This window comes from Gobius niger (assembly GCF_951799975.1).
Source record: "Gobius niger genome assembly, chromosome: 2".
Classification (NCBI taxonomy): domain Eukaryota; kingdom Metazoa; phylum Chordata; class Actinopteri; order Gobiiformes; family Gobiidae; genus Gobius; species Gobius niger.
Window position 1 is genome coordinate 21578428 of NC_136853.1, and position 20806 is coordinate 21599233.

At 41.6% G+C, this 20806-nt stretch overlaps 2 protein-coding genes across 3 annotated transcripts; one reads left to right on the plus strand and one right to left on the minus strand.

The window, feature by feature from the left end:
- Positions 1–1767: 1767 nt before the first annotated feature.
- On the plus strand, positions 1768–9346 carry plpp1a (phospholipid phosphatase 1a). Of its 2 annotated transcripts, none has more exons than XM_079551878.1 (7): positions 1768–2144; positions 2193–2305; positions 4561–4709; positions 6184–6464; positions 7556–7613; positions 8323–8499; positions 8598–9346. In XM_079551878.1, the coding sequence occupies exons 2-7, from the start codon at positions 2248–2250 to the stop codon at positions 8718–8720; spliced, it is 846 nt and encodes a 281-aa protein (XP_079408004.1). In that variant the 5' UTR covers positions 1768–2144; positions 2193–2247; the 3' UTR covers positions 8721–9346. The 2 variants fall into 2 exon arrangements, with proteins under 2 accessions (XP_079408004.1, XP_079408003.1); XM_079551877.1 differs by lacking the exon at positions 4561–4709 and adding an exon at positions 3822–3976 and having other exon boundaries at positions 1770–2144; positions 8598–9342.
- Positions 9347–9614: 268 nt separating this feature from the next.
- mtrex (Mtr4 exosome RNA helicase) lies at positions 9615–20766 on the minus strand. The gene is made up of 27 exons (XM_079552094.1): positions 20651–20766; positions 20308–20448; positions 19554–19620; positions 19425–19487; positions 19232–19344; positions 18984–19158; positions 18827–18917; positions 18624–18748; positions 18447–18545; positions 18231–18351; positions 18017–18148; positions 16475–16554; positions 16191–16301; positions 14808–14909; positions 13862–13987; positions 13604–13754; positions 13362–13534; positions 13220–13288; positions 13023–13148; positions 12850–12960; positions 12542–12730; positions 11167–11330; positions 10992–11097; positions 10570–10626; positions 10322–10484; positions 9777–9881; positions 9615–9708 (listed from the first exon to the last, which is right to left on the minus strand). The coding sequence occupies exons 1-27, from the start codon at positions 20749–20751 to the stop codon at positions 9656–9658; spliced, it is 3114 nt and encodes a 1037-aa protein (XP_079408220.1). The 5' UTR covers positions 20752–20766; the 3' UTR covers positions 9615–9655.
- Between the last annotated feature and the right edge of the window lie 40 nt (positions 20767–20806).

Consider the following 20806-nt stretch of genomic DNA (forward strand, 5'->3'; position numbering starts at 1 on the left):
GACAATGGTAGATATGAGTACAACGTAACCTCACAGAATCCTACTGATATTTCCTTTTGTATAGGAAACAAACACCTCTGACTGAAGAATGTGGAATATTTCCTAAAGAAAGTAGGTCTGCAGAGCTGTCATTTTTTGGACTTTTTTTTGCAGTTTAATTGTTTTCAAAATCAAACTGTTGTTTAGTTTCTATTACAAGCGGCTGCACATTTTCCTTCAAAAGTAACATTTAAATAACACCCAATTCTAGGCTTGTATTGACAAACTTGCACTTATTTTGTTTTGTCACAACATTATTGCTTTGAAGTACAGGCATATTGTATTATATGTTGTCATTATTTCAATGCATTCATTAAAGTGCTGGTGCATCAGAGTTGTTTATTCTCTGTCTTCACTGTTTGTTATCGGCATTTTCATTACCTGGAAATTCATTCATAACCAAAGTCAAGCTGCACTATTTATGTTTGGCCATGAAACTAAAAATATTTAGCCGAGACACTTCGTTTCAAACAACAAAAGCTTTTCATTTTTGTTTAATCTGCAAAATACAATGAAATAATCCTATTGTTTCTTTTCATTTAAATACAAATTTAAAGAAAATGTGTTAAAACACTTATAAGTAGGTTCAGTATTTGTCATTGTACAACAAAACAATGTTCTGGTGTTAGTCCTGAGCCGCTTCGACTGAGCCGCACCACCACTGTGGGCCGACCTGACCAGCATGTTTTTGAAGGTAGGACCTGGGTTTGTCCCCGTGTCAGAGCGTGGTGTCCTGCACTGGTCAGCTCCTCCTCCTGCAGCTCCCTCCGCTCCACAACAGAGCTGAGCAGTCAGCGGGTATCGGTTTAATTCTCTCTTATGCCAGTGTTTTACTGTCAAAATTAAGCTTAGCTAATCATAAAATCTGATCAAACATATCAGAAAATACCTGTAAACAAGAGCGCCCTCTGCTGTATTTTCAGTGCACATAACTGCACTGATTATTTAATCATACTTTCTCCACAAACTGATATTTGATGGGTGTAAAATTGTGATATTTTCCTTAACACAGGTATTATCCACCAGATCCAGAAGAATGACAAAAACTTGGCAGCCTTTCACATGCACTTTAAAGAGCCGCGTGTGGCTCTTGAGACCGTAGTGGTTTTTATAATAATAATAATAATAATAATAATAATAATAATAATAATAATAATTATTATTATTATTATTATATATTTATATAACCCCTATCCAGTTCTACAGGGGTGCAAAAGGGTGCGTTTCAAAGTCATTTTAAAATGCTTGCACCCTGAGTTTTAGTTGTCTCTCAATGTAGCCTGTTTTCATGACAAGAATCTCTATTTGCAGCCCTTTGAAACTGATGCAGCCCCTGTCAGCTTTGTATCCGACTTTGCCCCTGACAGTAAAAACGCAGGGTTTACTTTGTGGGAGAATTCATACATCTTGAAGAAATTGAACATTTTGAATAGGCCTGCTTTCCTGTTTCCATACGGCTATACTCTGTCCTGGACGCTGCACGAGGAACGTTCAAAAATAATCCCAACCACTAGATGGCAGTGACGACACATTTTTATTGGGCTACAAGAACAACAGATCCAAACAAACGTTGTCTTGAGGTATAATGACGCTGCAGCCTGGGTTTAGCCCGACCTGCTTTAACAAATAAATTATAAAGTTCTGATATTGTGTGTTTTTAAGTAGTAGTACTTTTTATTTTTGAGATCTGAACATTTATTGTGCTGATCACCGCGACTCGGACTTTCCTGTCGTCAGTGAACGCAGCACGCGCACTCATTGGTCCTCCGCGTTGTTACGGCCTGGCTCTGAAGACATGTCTATCCTGTCAGTCCAGTCCTGGACCTGCTGCGGAGCTCTGCTAAACAGGTGGTCCGGTGGTTACGCACGGTAGTGTGAGAGGAAGTATATTCTGGAGGACATTGGCATCAATGATGCAAATCTCACGGAACAAAACCCACCACAAGCTGCGGAACCTCGTCTGCTCTGCTCTGGGCGTCGACTTACTCAGATCGATCTCCTTTGGCCCCGAGGCGGACATTTAGACCCTGTCTTTATATGGTAAAGAGAAGTTGAAAACAGAAGGAACATCATCCTCCTCCTCCTCATCATCATCATCGTCGCTCGTGTAGACACGGACACGGACACGGACACGGACACAGACACGGACACAGACACAGACACACAGGGCCATCGCAGGACGCAGAGACTCGCCAGCTTCGCACAGACATGTTCGAGACGAGAAGACTTCCCTTTGTCCTTCTAGACGTTGTTTGTCTGTTCCTGGGTAAGACACTTTATATTGTTATATTGTTTATATGTTTGCGAACTGCAATGCCTCGCAGTGTTAGCACAATAATATATTGACTGTTCCTCAGTAATTACACAAGTATAAGTTCTGTGTAAACATTTAGGCTCTAAAACTGGGTTTACGGGTTTTGTTTTGTTTATCTTCTCTGCTCATACACTTGAAATACGTCATTTGTGAATGATTAAGCTGAGACCAGAGGAACAGACCAGTGTCTACAGCTGCTGTGGTCAGTCACTGTGGCTCAGCTGCTGACAGTGCCCCTGGCACAATTACAAATCTAAAGCTTTGTGGGGCTTTTCTTCTTCTTCTTAAACATATCTGCCATGGATGACGGTGGGATGTTTTTATGGACGTGTTGTTTTAGTTACAAAGGGCTAAATGAGCCAAAAGAACAGAGAAATGACAGTAAAGCATCCAGACTTTGGCCTGCCATAACAATTACTATAATCCTTATCACTGTGCTTTATCTGGAGGCGCCTCGGTTTTATGCCCTGTGCACAGTAGCATTAGCATTAAGTTTGTCAAGGCACTCCTCTGATTTTCATTATTCACTCCATGTTCAGTGGTGAGAAGCTACTAATGTAGCCACAGCTGCCCTCACTGACAGAAGTGAGGCTACCAATCTGCACCATATGGTCCCTCTGACCACCACCAACCAGTCACTCACTCACTCACTACACTTATGCACAAGATGAAGTGGCCCAGAACACAACGATAGTCTGCACCTGCGGGAGCCTCCTTTGCTCTCTATAGGTCCCCATGTTTGAACACCAGCCTTTCCTGTCTAAGAGGTGCAGAGTGCAGAAAAGACTGGCGTTCAAATATGGGGACCTATTGAGAGAAAAGGATTTTCAGAAATCCCTCAATAGGGAACTTAGTGCTACTAGACAGAGAACAATACAAAAAAAAACTGGCAATGGGAACTATCTATGAGACTGTATCAAAACAATGACAAGCATGGATCCAACTAAAAGGGAATTAACGTGCTAAATGAAGGGGTAATGGCTGCAGAGTTAAATTAATTCTTCTGTCGATCTGAGACCAGAGACGTTTTACAGAAGCAACATGAAGTTTTGGATTGCTTACCTGCACTAGGGCCTGGGAATGTTATAATTGATCAGCAGGTTGTGGAGAAGCTTTTCTCACGGGTTTGTCCCCGAAAGGCCTGCAGGGGGGTTTCTGGGCATCTGTTAAAAGTTTGCAGCAGTGAAATGGCAGAAGCCTGGAGCCCCCTCTTTCAGAAATCGTTGGATGCTCACACTGTCCCTGCCATGTGGAACAGAGGAATAACGACTATGGCCCTGTCGCCCACTTGTGGGACAAGAAAGTTGATCTTATCTTATCTTTTAACCTCAGTTATTGGATGACCCGCTCGACCACTGTGGCCCCTGTTTTTAACATTAATCTTCCTTCGGTTTACTGTAGACTGTCATGTTTGTTTGTTCCACAGTCTTTGAACAGTGTTAATTGTACTTGATGTTTCCATTTGCAGGGGGTCTGCCGTTGGCAGCCTTTAACCTGGGTAAAGTGCGTCCGTACCAAAGAGGCTTTTTCTGTAATGATGACAGCATCATGTACCCATTCCACAGCGGCACTATCTCCTCCACAGTGCTCTACACTGTGGGCTTCACTCTGCCCATTAGCTGTGTAAGTAGGGCTTTGTACAAACAATCCAAATAAAGACAGAGATGGAGTTCCAGTTGTGTCTGAGATGATCATGTTTAGGCCATTGACTGAACTGTCCATGGTTTAGGCTTGACATTACTGGAAAGAGCCTTTCTAATATCTTTATTCATGTTATGTCCACTGTCTATAATCTTTACAGACAGTGGACATTCTTCACATTCTTTTCTCTTTAGTGGGCATAGAAGCTGCAGTATTGGAGAGGGAACTGGTATAATTAATGTCTAAGTGAAAGAGACAGCTGTTGTTACACGCTCTGCAGATGCAAAGGGATACTGAGAAACATCTGGAACGCAGAGAGACTCTGGGAATCTGCTTACACTGAAATGTGATTTTACTTTCTTCTATGAATAACATTGATGATTTTGGCTTGAAAACACGTGCTGTTAACACTAACTAACTACTAATAATGACTTCCTCCTGTTTGTAAAACTGCTGCCTTAAAAGGATCCACTGCTGTGACGTTTAACATTTGCATGGCGCTGATGGGTCGATAATACTGCTGTAACCTGTCCTCTGCTTTTTGTCTCTTATTGCATGTCTACTAGCTGGACTTCCATTTGCAATTCTCAATAATCAGCAGCCTTTTCGACGAGGCTTTTACTGTAATGATGAGTCAATCAAGTACCCCTATAAAGACGACACCATTTCCCATCAATTATTAGGGGGCCTTATGATTCCCGTCCTAATTATCACTGTAAGTGCCTCTGCTTTGTCTACTGCTAATCTACGCCTGTCTTTGTAACATAATATGATCTTAAGATTTGAAATGCACACAAAACAGGATAAATGTAAAAAAGTGGCAAAAAATGTAATATAAACCCCCTACCTCAAGCGTGTTACAGCTTATTTAGAAAGTAGTCACTCAAAAGCACTATTTGTGAGTTAATAAAACAATGTTGCGTTCAAAATAAACCTTAAACTCTCTCAAAACTGCCCATTTTACTGCAAAATATTGCTTTTCCTATCAAAAATCAATCTGAAATAGTTCCAAGTACCCCCAGGGGTCCCCGAGTACCCCCGGGGTCCCCGTATCCCTGGTTGGGAAACACTGGTTTACATCACCAAAGGACCAGAGGACATTTGCGGTTTAGCGCCTCGTCCTCAAAGCTGCCAAAGCAACACTGAAACGCTCGACAGATACAGGACTCGCAGAGTGAAGCACTTTTCGAGACATTTGACACTTCAGTCACGTGACCAGCTGATGGCGAAACAGGCTCCGATACAGAGCGATACAAGTTCTGGAGCTCCGGGTTTTTGTGCCCATCACTCGTCTAGTTCCAAAACATTAGTAGGGAGAGCGGGGTAATGTGATACAGGTTTTACATTTGCTCCCCTCGAGCTGAGCTAAAATTATATTTCAGTACAATGAACACATTTCCCATTAATTCAGGTGGTTGCCCAGCTATGGAAATGATTAGCATGTCTAAGAGAAATCAACGGGGTAAAGTGACCCGCTTTAGAAACACCATAATGACACATGTGTAAACAATAAAACACACATTCACAAACTAATGTTGAACAGAATCATGGGGATTGGTTAATAAGCATTTTTTTTATATGTTTGAAAGTGATCAAAAGTAGGCTACTTTAAAAGTCAATCAAATACAATATAATTTGTTCAAAATGATTTAATTAATAATCACAGAGTGGGGGTCAGAACAGCTGGTGCCTGGGGGTCAGCACTAAGGGCGATCAAAACCAGCTCGTAGCCTACACACACACAGCCTCAGGGTCAGAATGTATGATATACATTTTTCTACATGACACTTAAGAACGTTCTCAGCAAGAAAATGTACTTTTACAGGCGATTAACACATTTTTGTGAAAAAACATACATACGTGGAATGGGAGGGGCTTGAAATTATAATGGTCACATGACCACATTTGTGTTCTGTTGCCTAGATACAGGGGTGTCTCACATTGCCCGCTGTCCCACGTTACTCCGTTCTCCTCCACCAATTTATAATTGCACCTTTTCCGTATAATCAGAAAAATAAGTTGTATAAAAATGTTATACAGGTATAAAGCTTGGAACTAAGAAACACCTTTATTGGGTGTAGTAAATGTGAAGGTTTTCCAGTAATGTCAAGTGCTATTTTCTGAGTGCATGCTGAAAATATGAATCTACTATAACCACACTTTCACTGCCTGTTTTTCCCTCCTTACAGATGATCGCTGGAGAGTGCCTTTTGGTTTATGTTAAAAAACTCCAATCCAAATCCTCTTTTGGCAGCTATGTTGCTTGTGTTTACAAAGCTGTCGGGACCTTCCTGTTTGGGGCAGCCATGAGTCAGTCACTGACAGACATAGCCAAGTATTCCATCGGCCGGCTTAGGCCACACTTTCTGGATGTGTGCAAACCAGACTGGACACAGATCAACTGCTCTACTGGAGCTTACATCGAAGACTACACCTGCACTGGAGACCCTCACAGAGTCCGCGAGGGCAGGTGAGAATCAATCCATTGATTTTGTATTAACAGTTGATCACAGGGCTTTCCCAATATTGCTTGTGTTGTCAAATAGCACAGTGGTTCCAAAATGTTTTTCTTTGAGCAGACAGACAGGCTAAAGATGTGCCGGGCTGACAGGAGTCCATCTGCAGATAAGGCTGAAAACATTAGCCAGAACATGATGCACTGAAGCACATTGTTCACACACACAGGGTTGTGTGCTGTGTCCACACTGACCTGGTGTATTTCCCTGTCCGTGAGAATAGAGCATGTTCCTAAGGTGTGCAGGCGTTAATCAGTGGAATGCAAAGCTTGTTTTGATTAGAGCTCTGCCTCTTATCTGCTCGTGGCAGAGGGAAGCACAGAGGAAGGAGAGGAAATCAACTCCACATTATGATGCAGGCAAAGAACAACTGGCGCCTGCAGTAATAATAGAAACCCAAATACAAAATACAGCTGGGCTGTACTTATTACATGTGGGCTCTGTAATAAGTATGAGCTGTGTTCTACTCTCTGAAAGGTCAGAGTAAAAAATAAGCACAAATATTGTATTAGCTACATCTCCATTGTCTTCCACAGATTTACAGGGTGTGGTGCCGTCTGCTTTGTTAACATTTCCAGGACGTTTATATCTCAAAGCAGACATTTCATTGACAGAGTTTACAGTTTTACTGTTTGTGTGTATACTGTCTGTTCAAAGCAGGACTGATCGCAGCAGGAGAAAGAAAGCCTATGTCTCAGCTTACAGTAATATGACCTCTGATTGGCAAAGATTTAATTTCCTGGAGAACAGCCAGGCAGCCTGACAGCTGTGGCGCATAATAACATTAAAATATAATTCATTCATAATGATGAAGGTACACATAAGAAGAGTCCTGCTTATTTCTGCTATACCGGAAAGTGTGTGGCAAATACAGTAAAACTAATGGGGTTACCGGTTACAACTTTATATGTATTGTTGGACAAAAGACATGACGTAAGGCTTTAGTCCATCCTCTCTTCGACCGCCAGCTTTTCCAAATAAGTGTTTTGCTTTTTGTTATGCATTAACTGGGACATGTCACAAATTAAATTACTTTATGTTGCAGGTTATCGTTCTACTCTGGCCACTCCTCTTTTTCCATGTACTGCATGTTGTTCCTGGCCGTAAGTATCTAAGTCTATCCACATTTTTGTAAATATTCATTAAATGACAAACACTGTAATTAGTTCCACTTATTATTATTAACGTGTTTTACCAGTGCATAATGAAAAGCCCACTGTCCTATAGAAAACACTGTAGCTGTTTGTTCATAGTGGTCCACGTTTATTATAAAGCTGCTGCTGAGTCATTTTGAGGAGGCACTCTCTCCTTGAAACAGAAAGTTTACGTCACACACATACACACTATAGATTACTAGTAGATTGTCTTGAACTCTTGCTAAAATCATATTCATTTCTAGCTTTGCCGTAGGTCAGCTAAGCACTTTGTCTGATAGAAACAATCTGTCTGTAATGCCACCTTACTAAGCTTTTTATTTAACAGTGGTGGGAAGAGTTAACACAAATAATTACTCGAGTAACATAATAATGAGTCAAGTGAAAGTAAAAGGTAGTCAGTGACCACATGTTTTACTTAAGTACTGATACTTGATATGAAATACAGTTGCTTCAAAAAGTTAGTCAATCCACCCCTGCAAGTAAAGCTTTCAAACTAATTTAGAAACAAAATGAGAATTCATGTGAATAGTGCCAGAAAAGGTGCGCAACACAGGAAACTTGCAACCGTGACCTGCCTCGCCTCAAACCCACACCTTGACCTAATTCATGTCATTGTGATTGAGTTTTGTGTTATTTTTGTTTGTGTTTGTTGCAGTTGTATTTGCAGGCTCGACTCCAGTTTCAGTGGGCGCGCCTCCTCAGACCCACACTTCAATTCTTCCTCATAGCAGCGACTGTTTACACGGGACTGTCCAGAGTCTCAGATTATAAACACCACTGGAGCGATGTCCTGACGGGCCTCCTGCAGGGGGCGCTCATGGCAATCCTTGTGGTAAGAGCGATACATTTTAGACTTAAATTGAGAAGCTGGAGTTTGTTCAGACATGTTAATAGCAGGATAATAATCATTTGGGACATTTTCTGTTTCAGGTTTTTTTTGTCTCGGATTTCTTCAGGCCCTGTGAAGAAAATCCCAAGAACCGCAAAGACATACCACACACTACCCTCCAGGAGACGGCAAATAATGGCAATCCTATGGAAAGTCCAAACTGATACTGATGTGTCTCTGCTTTGTCACAGTAACATCCAAAATGATGGCCTTCAACGTTGTGTCGGGATAACAGGGATAAGCCTGCGTTTGCTCAGAATCCCCACCTCTTTTAAACTTTATCCAACGCTGCAGAGAAACAAAACATTTCTCCAATGTTTCTGCATGGACTAAAGTAGCTTCCTAATGGCAGCCATTATCTTATACTCACTTGATGCAACTATTTATCTGCATGTATGCACTGAAGGGTAAAACCACTGCTGAGCAAAGTCTTTTAATAAATAGAACCAGGGGAGGGAAAAAAAAAACTTCCCTGGGCCATTGATGCTGCTGCTTCTTTAACCTAATATTTCAAAGCCACAGCTCTATTACGAGTCTTCCATTGATGTGCTAATCGTGTTTAAAGACACCACTAGATTACAGAGCTGCATACTGAGTTAAAGGCTAAACCCGAAAACCTTAAAAAACAACTTATATTTACCAGAATGTTCAGCCCTATCCTACCTCAAACCACCTTACTTCAAATAAATAAAACATATGATGATTAACAATATTATTTCACCATCTTCAGGACATGAATTGTAACGTTAAAGTCGGCAGTATTTGTTGTGTTGCCTTTACTGAATGTAACTTGCTGTCGCAGCGTCAGGTATTTCTGTATTAAGAATGTACATGTCAGACACTGTGTTATCTGTATGTGAAAGTCACTCTACAGGCCTTTATTCAACATTAAATATGTACAAATACAATAAAAAATAAAGCCATTATATGTTCTTAAACATACAGGAAAAATCGTTTTTGTTGATTAAAGAAATACAATGGAATGAACCACATTCTCGTGAAGGAAGCATTTTACAAGCTCACTAAGAATGAACTGTTGGACAGTGAACAGCCACAGCTCATGTGGCTCGCCAGGCAACTTTTGCTTCAGCAGCAGCCCTTATAGATACAGACTGGCTGCAAAAACAATGTCTCTCTTGATCTTTGTAATGCCTGTAAAAACAAAAAGCATAAAGTTGTGTTGCTTTAGTGTGTAAGATAGTGATAATTGACTTCATTACCTTCTGCAAACTTGTTTTCCAGCTCTGTGTTGCCAATTGCTTTTGCTGCAGAGCACATTTGCCTCAGCACTTCCTCCAGGCGACGCATGCAGCGGATGATGCTCCCTAAGAGGACACGCCACAGCTTTAACACGTGAAGGGTGACCTTTCACCTCACAAGCTCTGACACACACCAGAGCCGGGACAATATAATAAGTCTTTGTTGTGATACTTGTACCATGTATTCATGGTACAAGTATGTACATTCATGGACACATATCAATGAGACTATTGGTGACACAAAACTCAGGTCTTGACAAAAAATACAAATGTCTTTCACTTCAAGTATTGTTAGTATTACAGTTTTAGTACTATTTGTCGAAACTGTAAATTTAACTTTTGTTTTATTCAGTCACTGATCTTTAGTTTGTAACTTTGGGAAACTAAACTTGTGCGTTCTTAAGTATATCAGTAAACCAGTGCTATAATCATAAAGCTTTAAATATATGGTATCTGTATGGTGACAAAAGCATATCGTCCCAGCCCTTTATACACATGATGTTTACCTTCAAAGACATCGGTCATTTTGCAGATCTGAGCAAACGTGGCCCCGTTGGCCCAAGCGTAGATCACATCCATCAGGTGCGGTTTAAACTGGTTCAAGTAAGTCTCCTCATCCACTTCCAGTTTAGCGTCAGCAGACACTTTAGCGATGCGCTTTGCACACTCCTGTGAAAATGACCAAATAACTTCATTATATTCCAGTCCCTCAAACAGTTTTACAACACCAGGAAGAATATGGCATGTACTTTACCTGCATTTGACGCAGAGGAGCAGCCAGTTGTTCCGTTAGTTTAGGCATTTCACTGGCCTACAAAAAATAATAATAAACACCATTTAATTATTACCCATATACTTATTCAGGAGTCTCTTAATAAATCACATCTAGCATTACTGTAATTCTTATATTTGTTTAAATCTGATCGACTCGAGCAAGCTCTGGAAGATACAAGTGAGTTCAATGCCGTTACTGACAGAGAAAGTAACAAGAAAAGAAAGTTCAAGACCATGGAGGTCCCTATGGGTGCCCAGTCACACAAATGCCCCCACAGCATCCACGGGTTCAAGACAAACAGAAAATGCCATTATCTGCAGATGTGCACATCCATATGTAACTGGGGACAGATTTGAGAGTGTATAGTTTAGGCAATTCTCTTGTGTGTGATTTGTCCATACATTTTCCTGGAAGACGAAGCAGGACAACAGTGCTGTGGCTTGTTCCACGGTCAGATCATTGAAGAGGCCATTAAACACCATCTCTGTCAGAAGCAGCTCGTCGGCACTGCGAATGCAGAGCCGTTAGTCACGCTTTGATCAGCTGAAAAATGTGACCTAAAAAGCTTCAACTTGCCTGCTGATTTCACAGGCCACTCTCCCCTTCATCTCAATGACGTCAGAAGGACTGGCAAAACCAAGGCGCCTCAGAACTCTCTTTCTGCACTTCAGCTGGTCCATCTGCAGGACAGTCCGGGCCTTTTTCAACTCTCTCTTGGCTGTTCGAACATCTGCAGCAATCTGATCAAAAAAATAATGGGGAAAAATATAAAAATCATGAAGCAACTTTTGGATTGTTGCCTACAAGTGCCTGCATTAGCCATGCTTTTCGCTTTTTAAGGTGCTAGACCTAACGGCAAAGTTGCCTTGGGGAATATGAAACATATACGCAAGTGATACAAATACATAGATACAAAGATACAAAAACATACACAAACTGTAACAGAAGTCTGAAGTATGCATCTTAGTGCTTATAGCAGAAGCTACTTTGCAGCCCTTGTCTCTAAAAAGGCGGATCAGTTTTCTTTCAGGGGGTGCAGCCCCTGGATTCCTCCCTGAGCTCTGTCCCTGCAGCACAGATTCAGTCTCTGAACCTCAGCCTGATGCTGCAGAGATTCTTTCATTCAATTCATTATAGTTTTGTTTTTAAAATACATTTTGGTTCCTAAAGAACAGAATGTATACACAATACACCAATGCAGTGCTGCGTTTCTCCTCTTTGCTCAGTTCATCACTGAGCTCTGTTTAGTTCAGGTTTAGTTCAGGTTTGGTCCAGGTTAAGTCGTGCTTGCTGCTCTTTTATTTTAAATGATCGAGAAACAGTCGCGCTACTTGGGCCTGATGTTTTTTTACTGCAGCACAGGGGGAAAGGCCAAGACACATTTTCCACCTGTGGGACAATAAAATGTATCTTATCTCTTAATAAATAAAAGGTGAGCAATGTAGTGAATTTTCCAGTGTCACATACAGACTGACCTAATTTGACAAACAAATTGTGAGGTGTGGCATGACCATGAGCTTCTGTTTCTATCACACACTTTATATTGGAAACACTAAATAAAGTGACTCCTAAAGGCAGTCATTCTATATCTATATATTTATGAACTGCTTTTAGTTTAAGAGGGATTGTTTTAAAATCAAGTTGTGTTTTTCTTTTACATAATGTACTTCACATCTGATCATTATTATGTAGTAGCTTTCTGACATATCATTAGCAGGCTAGCACATGCAGCATAAACGATTCAGTCAGACACACATGGTTCTGGTAAGTTTAACAGGGGTAATCGAGAGGATATGTTGTTTTTCGAGACATTGATATAACCTTACATTGATGCTTTTTGGGCTATTTCACGTGAGTAAACAACTCATGGGCTCTGCAGCATTACTGTTTTATGCGTATTGTACATGGATTGTTACCCGTAAAGAACAATGGCAAGGAAACGCCGTCTCACCAGGGCTTTTCTCTCACACAGAGAGTAGACGGACTCCAGGTTGGGGTCACTGTGCAGAGGGTGGGAGTACATGCGGTGCTCGAACGCTTCCACTTTTTGAATCACTTTCTTTAAAGCGGGGTCCTTTATGCCCATGTCATCTATAGGGTCCAGCAGGGGGACACCATCTGGGAAACGCTTATGGACCTCCTGAACACAATATGAAAATGACACCATACATTTTAAAACCAGTCCCACTTCAGTAAACTCTCCTCATTCATATCATTTTTACAAATAGATACGAATTGACTGTGATTTCAGTTTTATACCTGAATGGACTTGAGCATGAGTTGTCTGTTGTCAAAAGGCCTCAAGTCTTTGGGAATGTACAGTCGAACTGAACTAATGGACGTCAGAAGGTGAAGCATCACTGGCACCACCTAAACAACAGTGAGCTGTCAGAACAATGACTATTTGAATAAAGTCTAAATGTTTGACTTACCTGCATCTCCCCAGTTTCACCTGGTGCAGCAGGTTTAGCCGCCTCTGTCGCGGAGTCCTTCACACTGTCCTTACTACAGTGTAACAAGACCTCCACCACATACAAAGGCTCAGACTCAGTAGTCGACTGAAATTGTGCATTTTAGAAAATGATTAGCATTGGTTACCTTTAGCAAATAATTTAAGCCATGTTTTTACCTTTGTGTTGGACTTTTTGCAGAAGTTGACGACCACGCCCCAGCCAAAATCAGCATCTTCATTTTTTACCTGTAAAACACCCAAATATATATCATATTTCATAGAGTCCATGGTGACACTGCACACATGAGGAAAAACTTACTTTGACTAAACGGCCGGGCTGTAAGAAGGGCAGACAGTATTTAGGTTTGTGGATGAACTCTTGGATCTCTTTACCAAGTTTGGCCAGTTGCTGCCTGATTTTAAAGTAAGTAACGACACTCTCTTCATTGGGAATCTCAATAGCATGGTACTGCTCCTCCAGCTTTGTCATTTCTGCAAACGAAAAAAAGGTTTAAATGTGCTCCAGCATGCATCCACACACTGTGCAACAAGTGTCCTCACTTTCAACTACACCAGGCAAAGCCCTGTAGTGCTGGAACTGATAGAAAGACTTTTCCAGCATGTACTCCGGGTTGATCTCCTCCACGCGCAGTAGGTTGAGGACCATGTTATAGGTGAGGTGAAAGGCACTGTTCAAAGGGTCTGCAGAGCCCTGAGGGACAACAAGACAAGCCAGTTCAGGTGAGTCTGTAGGTTTAAACGTTTTACAAATCCATTCGATAGCATGTAATGGAGGGATGACTGATAACTAGACTGGACCTTTAGTAGCTGCTTGCCAATAGCTGGACTCATCTTCTCATCCACCATAAAAATGACGATTCCTCGGTCGTCCATTCCTCGTCTCCCAGCACGACCAGACATCTGAATGTACTCGCCTGATGTGATCTACACCAAGTGAAAAAATGACTATTAATCCAATGTGACACCATATTTGCTTGAACATTACACTGTTTTGATGTTGGCCCTGTGAGGAAACTCCAGTTGTGATGTTAAGCTATACAAAACAACTGATTGATTGAAATAATTCATAAAATAAATTAAAAAATCTGCTTTATCACTGCCATCATAGCTCATACATTTTAGTTTTACAATTCAATTATAAACGCATTTCCAATTGAACTTTGAAAACTAATCATATTGTTAAATGATATAGCCCTAATGTCGGGGTCTGTGATGTTTGGGTTTTAAAGCAGAACTAAGTAACTCATGCCCCAAGAGGCCATAAGCGCCACTGCAGGTGTCGTAGCAATTTAGGTTTGTTTTTTAACTTATTGTCCATGAGAGTAAATACTACGCTGACAGAAAAGACAAAAGCCCGTTAGCCTGTTAGCCTGTTAGCTTCTTCTTCGTGATTCTATTAGTGTGTATTGGTGACTCCTACCCAGTGACAGCAAAGTTGCAATTGTGGTTTTCTGGCCAGAGACACCAGGGGGAGATGAAAGACCCCCCCAATTATCCCATTAACACTTGTATTACCCCCAGAGGGACTACGGAAAGGATTTATTAAGGTTCAGTCACTGAGAGTAGGGATTCATTGTGGTCTGAATTGATGATTATTCTGATAAAAGTAATTAAATCTTTCAGATAATTCATTCTCTGTATACATGGTTAAGAGGCAAAAGAGAGTAAGAGTTCATGAGTGAAAGAATCATCAAATCTGTGTCTATTTGATATGCACAAAAGAAGTGTAACAGAGTGCTCTTACAAAGCGGTGATTTTTGCCATCAAACTTCCGTGCACTTGTAAACAGCACAGTTCTTGCTGGCATGTTGATCCCCATTGCAAATGTTTCTGTGGCAAACAGGGCCTGGAGAGAAAAACACAATCTGTCAGGGACTGAAATATTCCTGTGTCTTTAAAGTAGACAGTACAAACTATAACAAAAAGTGAGAGCCAGCATAGTAAATAAAACTACTCCAGTTAGTCTATGCATCTGCCTCATCTTCAACAATGAGGAAATTGTGAATCAAATCAAATCAAATCAAATCAAATTTATTTATATAGCACATTTAAAACAACTGCTGTTGACCAAAGTGCTTCACAAAAGGTCTACAGTACAGAGAGAAAAACAACAACATATAAATATAATAATAAGAAACAAAACACGATATACAAAACAGCAAAGCACTAACAGCTTAGATTTGGCCAGATATGTGCTAGACAGTGTTAAAAGCTTTTGCATAAAAATGTGTTTTAAGCAACGATTTAAAATATTCAAGTGTCTGTGCAGCTCTGATGTGGAGAGGAAGGTCATTCCACAGTTTTGGAGCTGCAACAGAGAAAGCCCTGTCCCCTTTAGTCACATATTTGGAGCGAGGGACCTCTAAAAGCAGCTGATCAGCAGATCTCAGAGCCCGAGCAGGGGCGTGACGTACCAGAAGCTCAGACAAATACAGAGGAGCAGCGCCATGGAGACATTTAAAGACAACAAGTAAAAGCTTAAACCTTATCCTATAATACACAGGGAGCCAGTGTAGAGCAGCTAACACAGGGGTGATGTGCTGTCTCTTTCTGGTCCCTGTAAGGAGACGAGCAGCTGCATTTTGTACCCCCTGAAGGCGACGAATTGAACGCTGACCAAGACCAGTGTACACAGAATTACAATAATCAAGTCGCGACGTTATAAAAGCATGAATGGCTTTCTCAAAGTCACAGGCAGGTAGATAGTTTTTTACCTTGCTTAGAGTTTTAAGATGGAAAAAGCTTGATTTGACAACATGATTTATATGTTTCTCAAATTTAAATTCATTGTCTACAAACACACCAAGATTCCTTGCAAAAGGGTGACAGAAGGAAGCTAGAGGGCCAATGGCGCTGTCACAAGTGTCGAGAACATTAGAAGAATTTCCAAATATTACAATTTCTGTCTTATCTTTGTTTAGACTTAAAAAGTTGGCCTCCATCCATGTCTTAACTTCTTGAATACAATCCAACAAAGGATTCAATGATCCCTCAGAACTAGACTTTAGTGGCATATATATCTGCAAATCATCAGCATAAAAATGATAACCAACTAGAATCCAAAAAAAAACCAACTGAATCTGAAACATAAAAGAATTGGAGCAAAACAATAAGATTTGAGAAGTACCTTAATAAGACCTTCCGAAAACAAAATCTCTATAGTTTCTTTGAGAATAGGCAACAGCCCGCCATGATGAATCCCTATGCCTCTCTTCAAGAGGGGCAGGACATGTTCCACCTGGAAAAATATTGGATCATGATAATACATACATGATAGGAAATAATTTAGATATTGGTTGTATTGTTAAATTTTTCAGTACAGTACGTACAGCAAATATTTAAACATTGGACCGTGCTTAATGAGGTAACAAATAGTTAGTAGCGGGAAAACTTTGTGGCTCTGTTTGTTACCTGAGGGAGTTTCTTGTCTTCATCTGAAAGGCAGTCGATCGCGTTGTTGAACACTTCCTCAACGAGACGTTTCTCCTCGTCTAGGACAAAACATGCATTTTGGAAAACATTACTTTAATAGTACAGATTTTCATTGTTCAGACTTCTTGAACGCCTTTGCAGAAGTATTTTATGTTTCATAACTGAAAATTACATCTATGATGATGCATCTTCCTCTTACAAACTTTTCACCTGCAGGGCTTCATAGGCTGGCCATACATCATACACAAGAAGCACACCTACGTTAAGCTATACTCTAGGATTTTTCTTTCTGTCAGTAGTAAACCATGCCCTGACATTCCCATAACATTACCCCCCCCCCCCCCCCCCCCAAAAAAAAATTTAAAAACTAATATTAACGTAAGAAAGGCTAGAGCAAGAGTTTGAGCATCTGCAGAATTAATGCCTCATAGCTCCAATGTGGCAAGTATCGTAGCTTTAAAGGCTGTTCTAGGCAGCCAAGTGTCTCAGTTCTAGTTCCTTACAAAAGCCTTCCAGAGCAGAGAGGTTTCTGGGCTGTCTGACACACACTGCTTCCTAGAGGTTTATCCACAGATCTTTAATGATGTTTCAGTCACGAGACTGAAGGCCACAGCAAAACCTTCAGACTGCACCTCTATATGTAAACCATCGTGGCTTGTGAGCGGATCATTACCCATTAGTAATTTTCCTACAGTTGGAAATGTATTTAATCCATTCGATGGCTGTTTCCCAATTGCCAGGATCCTCGGCGTCTCGACCACTTCGGACGTCATTCGCGTCATCACGGCGCCGCCAAGTGGTTCCATTTCACCTGGACCACTCGCCCCCTCGCAGCTCGACTCCTCCGTTTGGCTCATTTACGAAGGATAGAGCAGTGGATCCTCCGCTGCCTCGGAGAGCTGAAATTGCCCATGATGCACTGCAGCATAGTTTCTTTTTTCTTTTCTCGCAAAACGTTATTAGTTTGAACTCACTTTAAAAAAGTTGTGTTCCACATAAACAGTTTCCTGGCCTCCGTTATTCATAAAACAGTTGTTTTAATGAGCATAGATTGACACGTGACCTGACGCAGCTGGTCGCTCCGGAGGCCGTTCCATTTGAGCTCAAAGGCGGCGGGGAGAAGACACTCCGCTCCGTTTTGGAGGAGCCGCCACCGAGGACGTCAACGAAGTGGCCAAACGGAGGACGGATCCTCGCAATTGAGAAACAGCCATTGTTTCACCTGAAAATGTTCCCCGTGCCACTGGCTGCAATACAACCCCAATGGATGATCGATCCACCCCAGGCTTAAGAGTTGGACATATCTCCGACTTGATCTCGTCTAAATATTATGCCTAAACATTTGCATCCCTCTGCAGACCATTTGTTCTAATTCTCCTTGTTTCATTATTCACATTAGAACTGGGGCAGCAAATTGATTAGCACATAATCATAAAATAGAGCAGAACCTCTTTTCAAGCAAGCTTAGCATATTATCACAGTGCAAACATTAAAGGAAAACAAAAGCTTCCTTATACATACCTTTGTTAAAGTCCAGTTTTGCGACCTGCAGAGCATAAGCCTCACACTCCTTTTTGCTGAAACTGAAAATGATGACTGGCTGGAAGTTTCTCTCCATGATCATCTTTACTATTTTGAAGACACTGGATGGCCCTATTGAAAATTCCACATGTTTATCATTTGATCCTTAACATTAGTAAAGATGAAAAGAAAATGCAACGGCGCTTGAACAAACCTTTCGTTCCACCTTTGCGTCCTCTTGGATCCCACTTGCCTCCTCCGCCGCTGCCACCCGAGTCTCCAGCGTCTCGCAGCACTTGCATAGCGGTGTTAAAGTTATCCTCTCTGAAGTCGCCCTGAAGCAGACATGGATTGTTGATGAACACACAGTTCTATTACAATTAGCACCAAAAAAGAAAGAGTCTCTCAAACAGAATTCATAATGTCTTACATTCTCATCAACAACAAGGTGGAGTCCATCGCCACCTGCAGGAAACACATAGTGCTGCAGAGGAGTGGGGCGGTACTCTGTGTACACCACATGGCAAGGCTAAAAACGCATATGATCAAAGTTAAAATTGATTGCAGAATAAACAAAGATAAATTGTGGTGCAGTTTGGGATAGTACCTGCTTATGTAAGTAGCAAATCCATTCAGCAAACTGCCTGGCATTTGGAATTGTGGCCGACAAGAATACATAATGCACATTGTCGGGAAGAAGAATAATCGTTTCTTCCCACACAACACCACGCTCTAATAAAAAACACAAACCCTTTATGAAATTTCTCTATGCATATTTAAAAGGCACCATTTCTCCAGCAGGATATTCACCTGAATCTCTCATGTAGTGAATCTCATCAAAAACTACCCAAGCAACTTCCCTCATAATCTCAGAGCCTCTGTACAACATGCTCCTCAGAATCTGCAAAAGGTAGGAGATGAATAAGTAAATAAACTATACTATGCTGGGATTTAGTGTGTGATTTACCTCTGTTGTCATGACAAGACAAGAGGCGGTGGGGTTGATGGTGACATCACCAGTCATCAGTCCTACGTCCTGAAATTCTTCATACATCTCTCTGTATTTCTGATTGGACAAGGCTTTGATGGGACTGGTGAAGATCACCCTCTGTTTCTCCCTAAGCGCCAGTGCGATCGCATATCTACAAAACAGAACAGGAACACCATGTATTCTGACCACTTCACAGTACAGTACATAATTAAACAAACACTCACTCGGCACAAACAGTCTTTCCAGCCGAGGTGTGAGCAGACACGAGCACCGACTGGTTGTTGTCAATACACAAAATGGCCTCGCGTTGAAAGGGGTCAAGAATGAAGGGATACTCCTACAAAAGACAAGCACCAAACCACAATAAAGCAACAATGCACAGTTATGCACTGTTCATATCACAACACTACACAACACCTTAGCAGCTTTTCCAACTCGAGGTTTTAGGGGCTTGTATTCGTCACTGGTTGGCATAGCAACCTGCAAGACAGACAATTAGAGTTAAATTAATAATTTCCTTTTCATATCGTGACCAACTTTCCATACCTCATGGGAGCATCCTTCCACTGTCTCAACTTGCTCTACTTTCACCTGAGGCATAAGTTCTGCAAGACTAAACAAAACAAGGACAAAAAATCAAATGCTGAATACTTGTGACAGTAGGGCTGTTGTTTTTGTTTTTCCATGCGTTCACCGGTGGTGCTAGATTTCCCTCTTAAAACCCCTAGTTTCCTAGTACTCGTTCACTAGCCCTGTTTTTTGTTGTGGCTGACAGCAGCGCTTTGTAAGAGCAGGTAAATACGAGATACTATTCATTCTAAAAGAATTATTGAATTGATCTGATCAAAAGCTATCCCTTGTAGCATTGCTTTAGAACACAACATTTAGGACCAAATTTACAGTGCAGAGATTTTATTTTCCACAACCCTTGAAGGCCTGGAGGCTCCCTGTATGTGTGAGGATTTCAGCTGCATCCGCACAGGGCGGTGAGAGGTTTATCAGTCCGCCATCTTCTGTTAATGTGAAACTCGGACTGTCCTGACTGTTTTTGCTGCTTCTGCCCTTATTTTGGATCCACGTGTTTGTGTTTACATGGTGCTGGGGCAGGTGAGGGGTGTGTAGGGGGGGGCACTGTGAGGCGGGACAACCCAAACAAGCTGCACCTTTGTTAAATAAATGATTGTTAACAGTGGAACTTGTATCCTCCTTGTTGTCATAGATGTCCTTATGTGACAGTGAAAAGCTCAGGTTTTAATGCACTCTCTGTGCGGACACGAGGGCGCAGATGCTTCGAACTTACTTGATGTCATTCGCAGAGACTGTTTCATGACGGGGTCTCTTCCCAAACAAAACCTCATCTCCAGCTTCATTGTCCGCCTCCCTCTTGCCTCGCCCGGACGGACCGGCCTCCTTCTGAGCGCCTGGTCTGGGCACTGGTTTTCTGGAACAAATGCTTTATTACAGACACAGGATCGAGAGAGTCGACCCTAAAACTAGACTCAGATTAGCTCCTAATATAAAGCTAGACAACAATATGTTAGCCGTAAGCTAACAGCCCTGGCACGTGAGGCTCTTGTGTGGCTTGATCAGGTCATGAGAGGCTTTCGGACACTGGTCACTAACGGGATGATGAGAGGACTTACCCGGTCTCGGGAGCCGCTGGTAAAGGAGTCTTTTTGCTGGTAGTAGTTTGTTGTTCATCGTCAAACACGCTGAACAGCCCATCACCAAATGCGTCCGCCATGATTCCTCATTACCCACAATGCATGTGGCTGAACGGCACTTCCGCTACGGTGGCC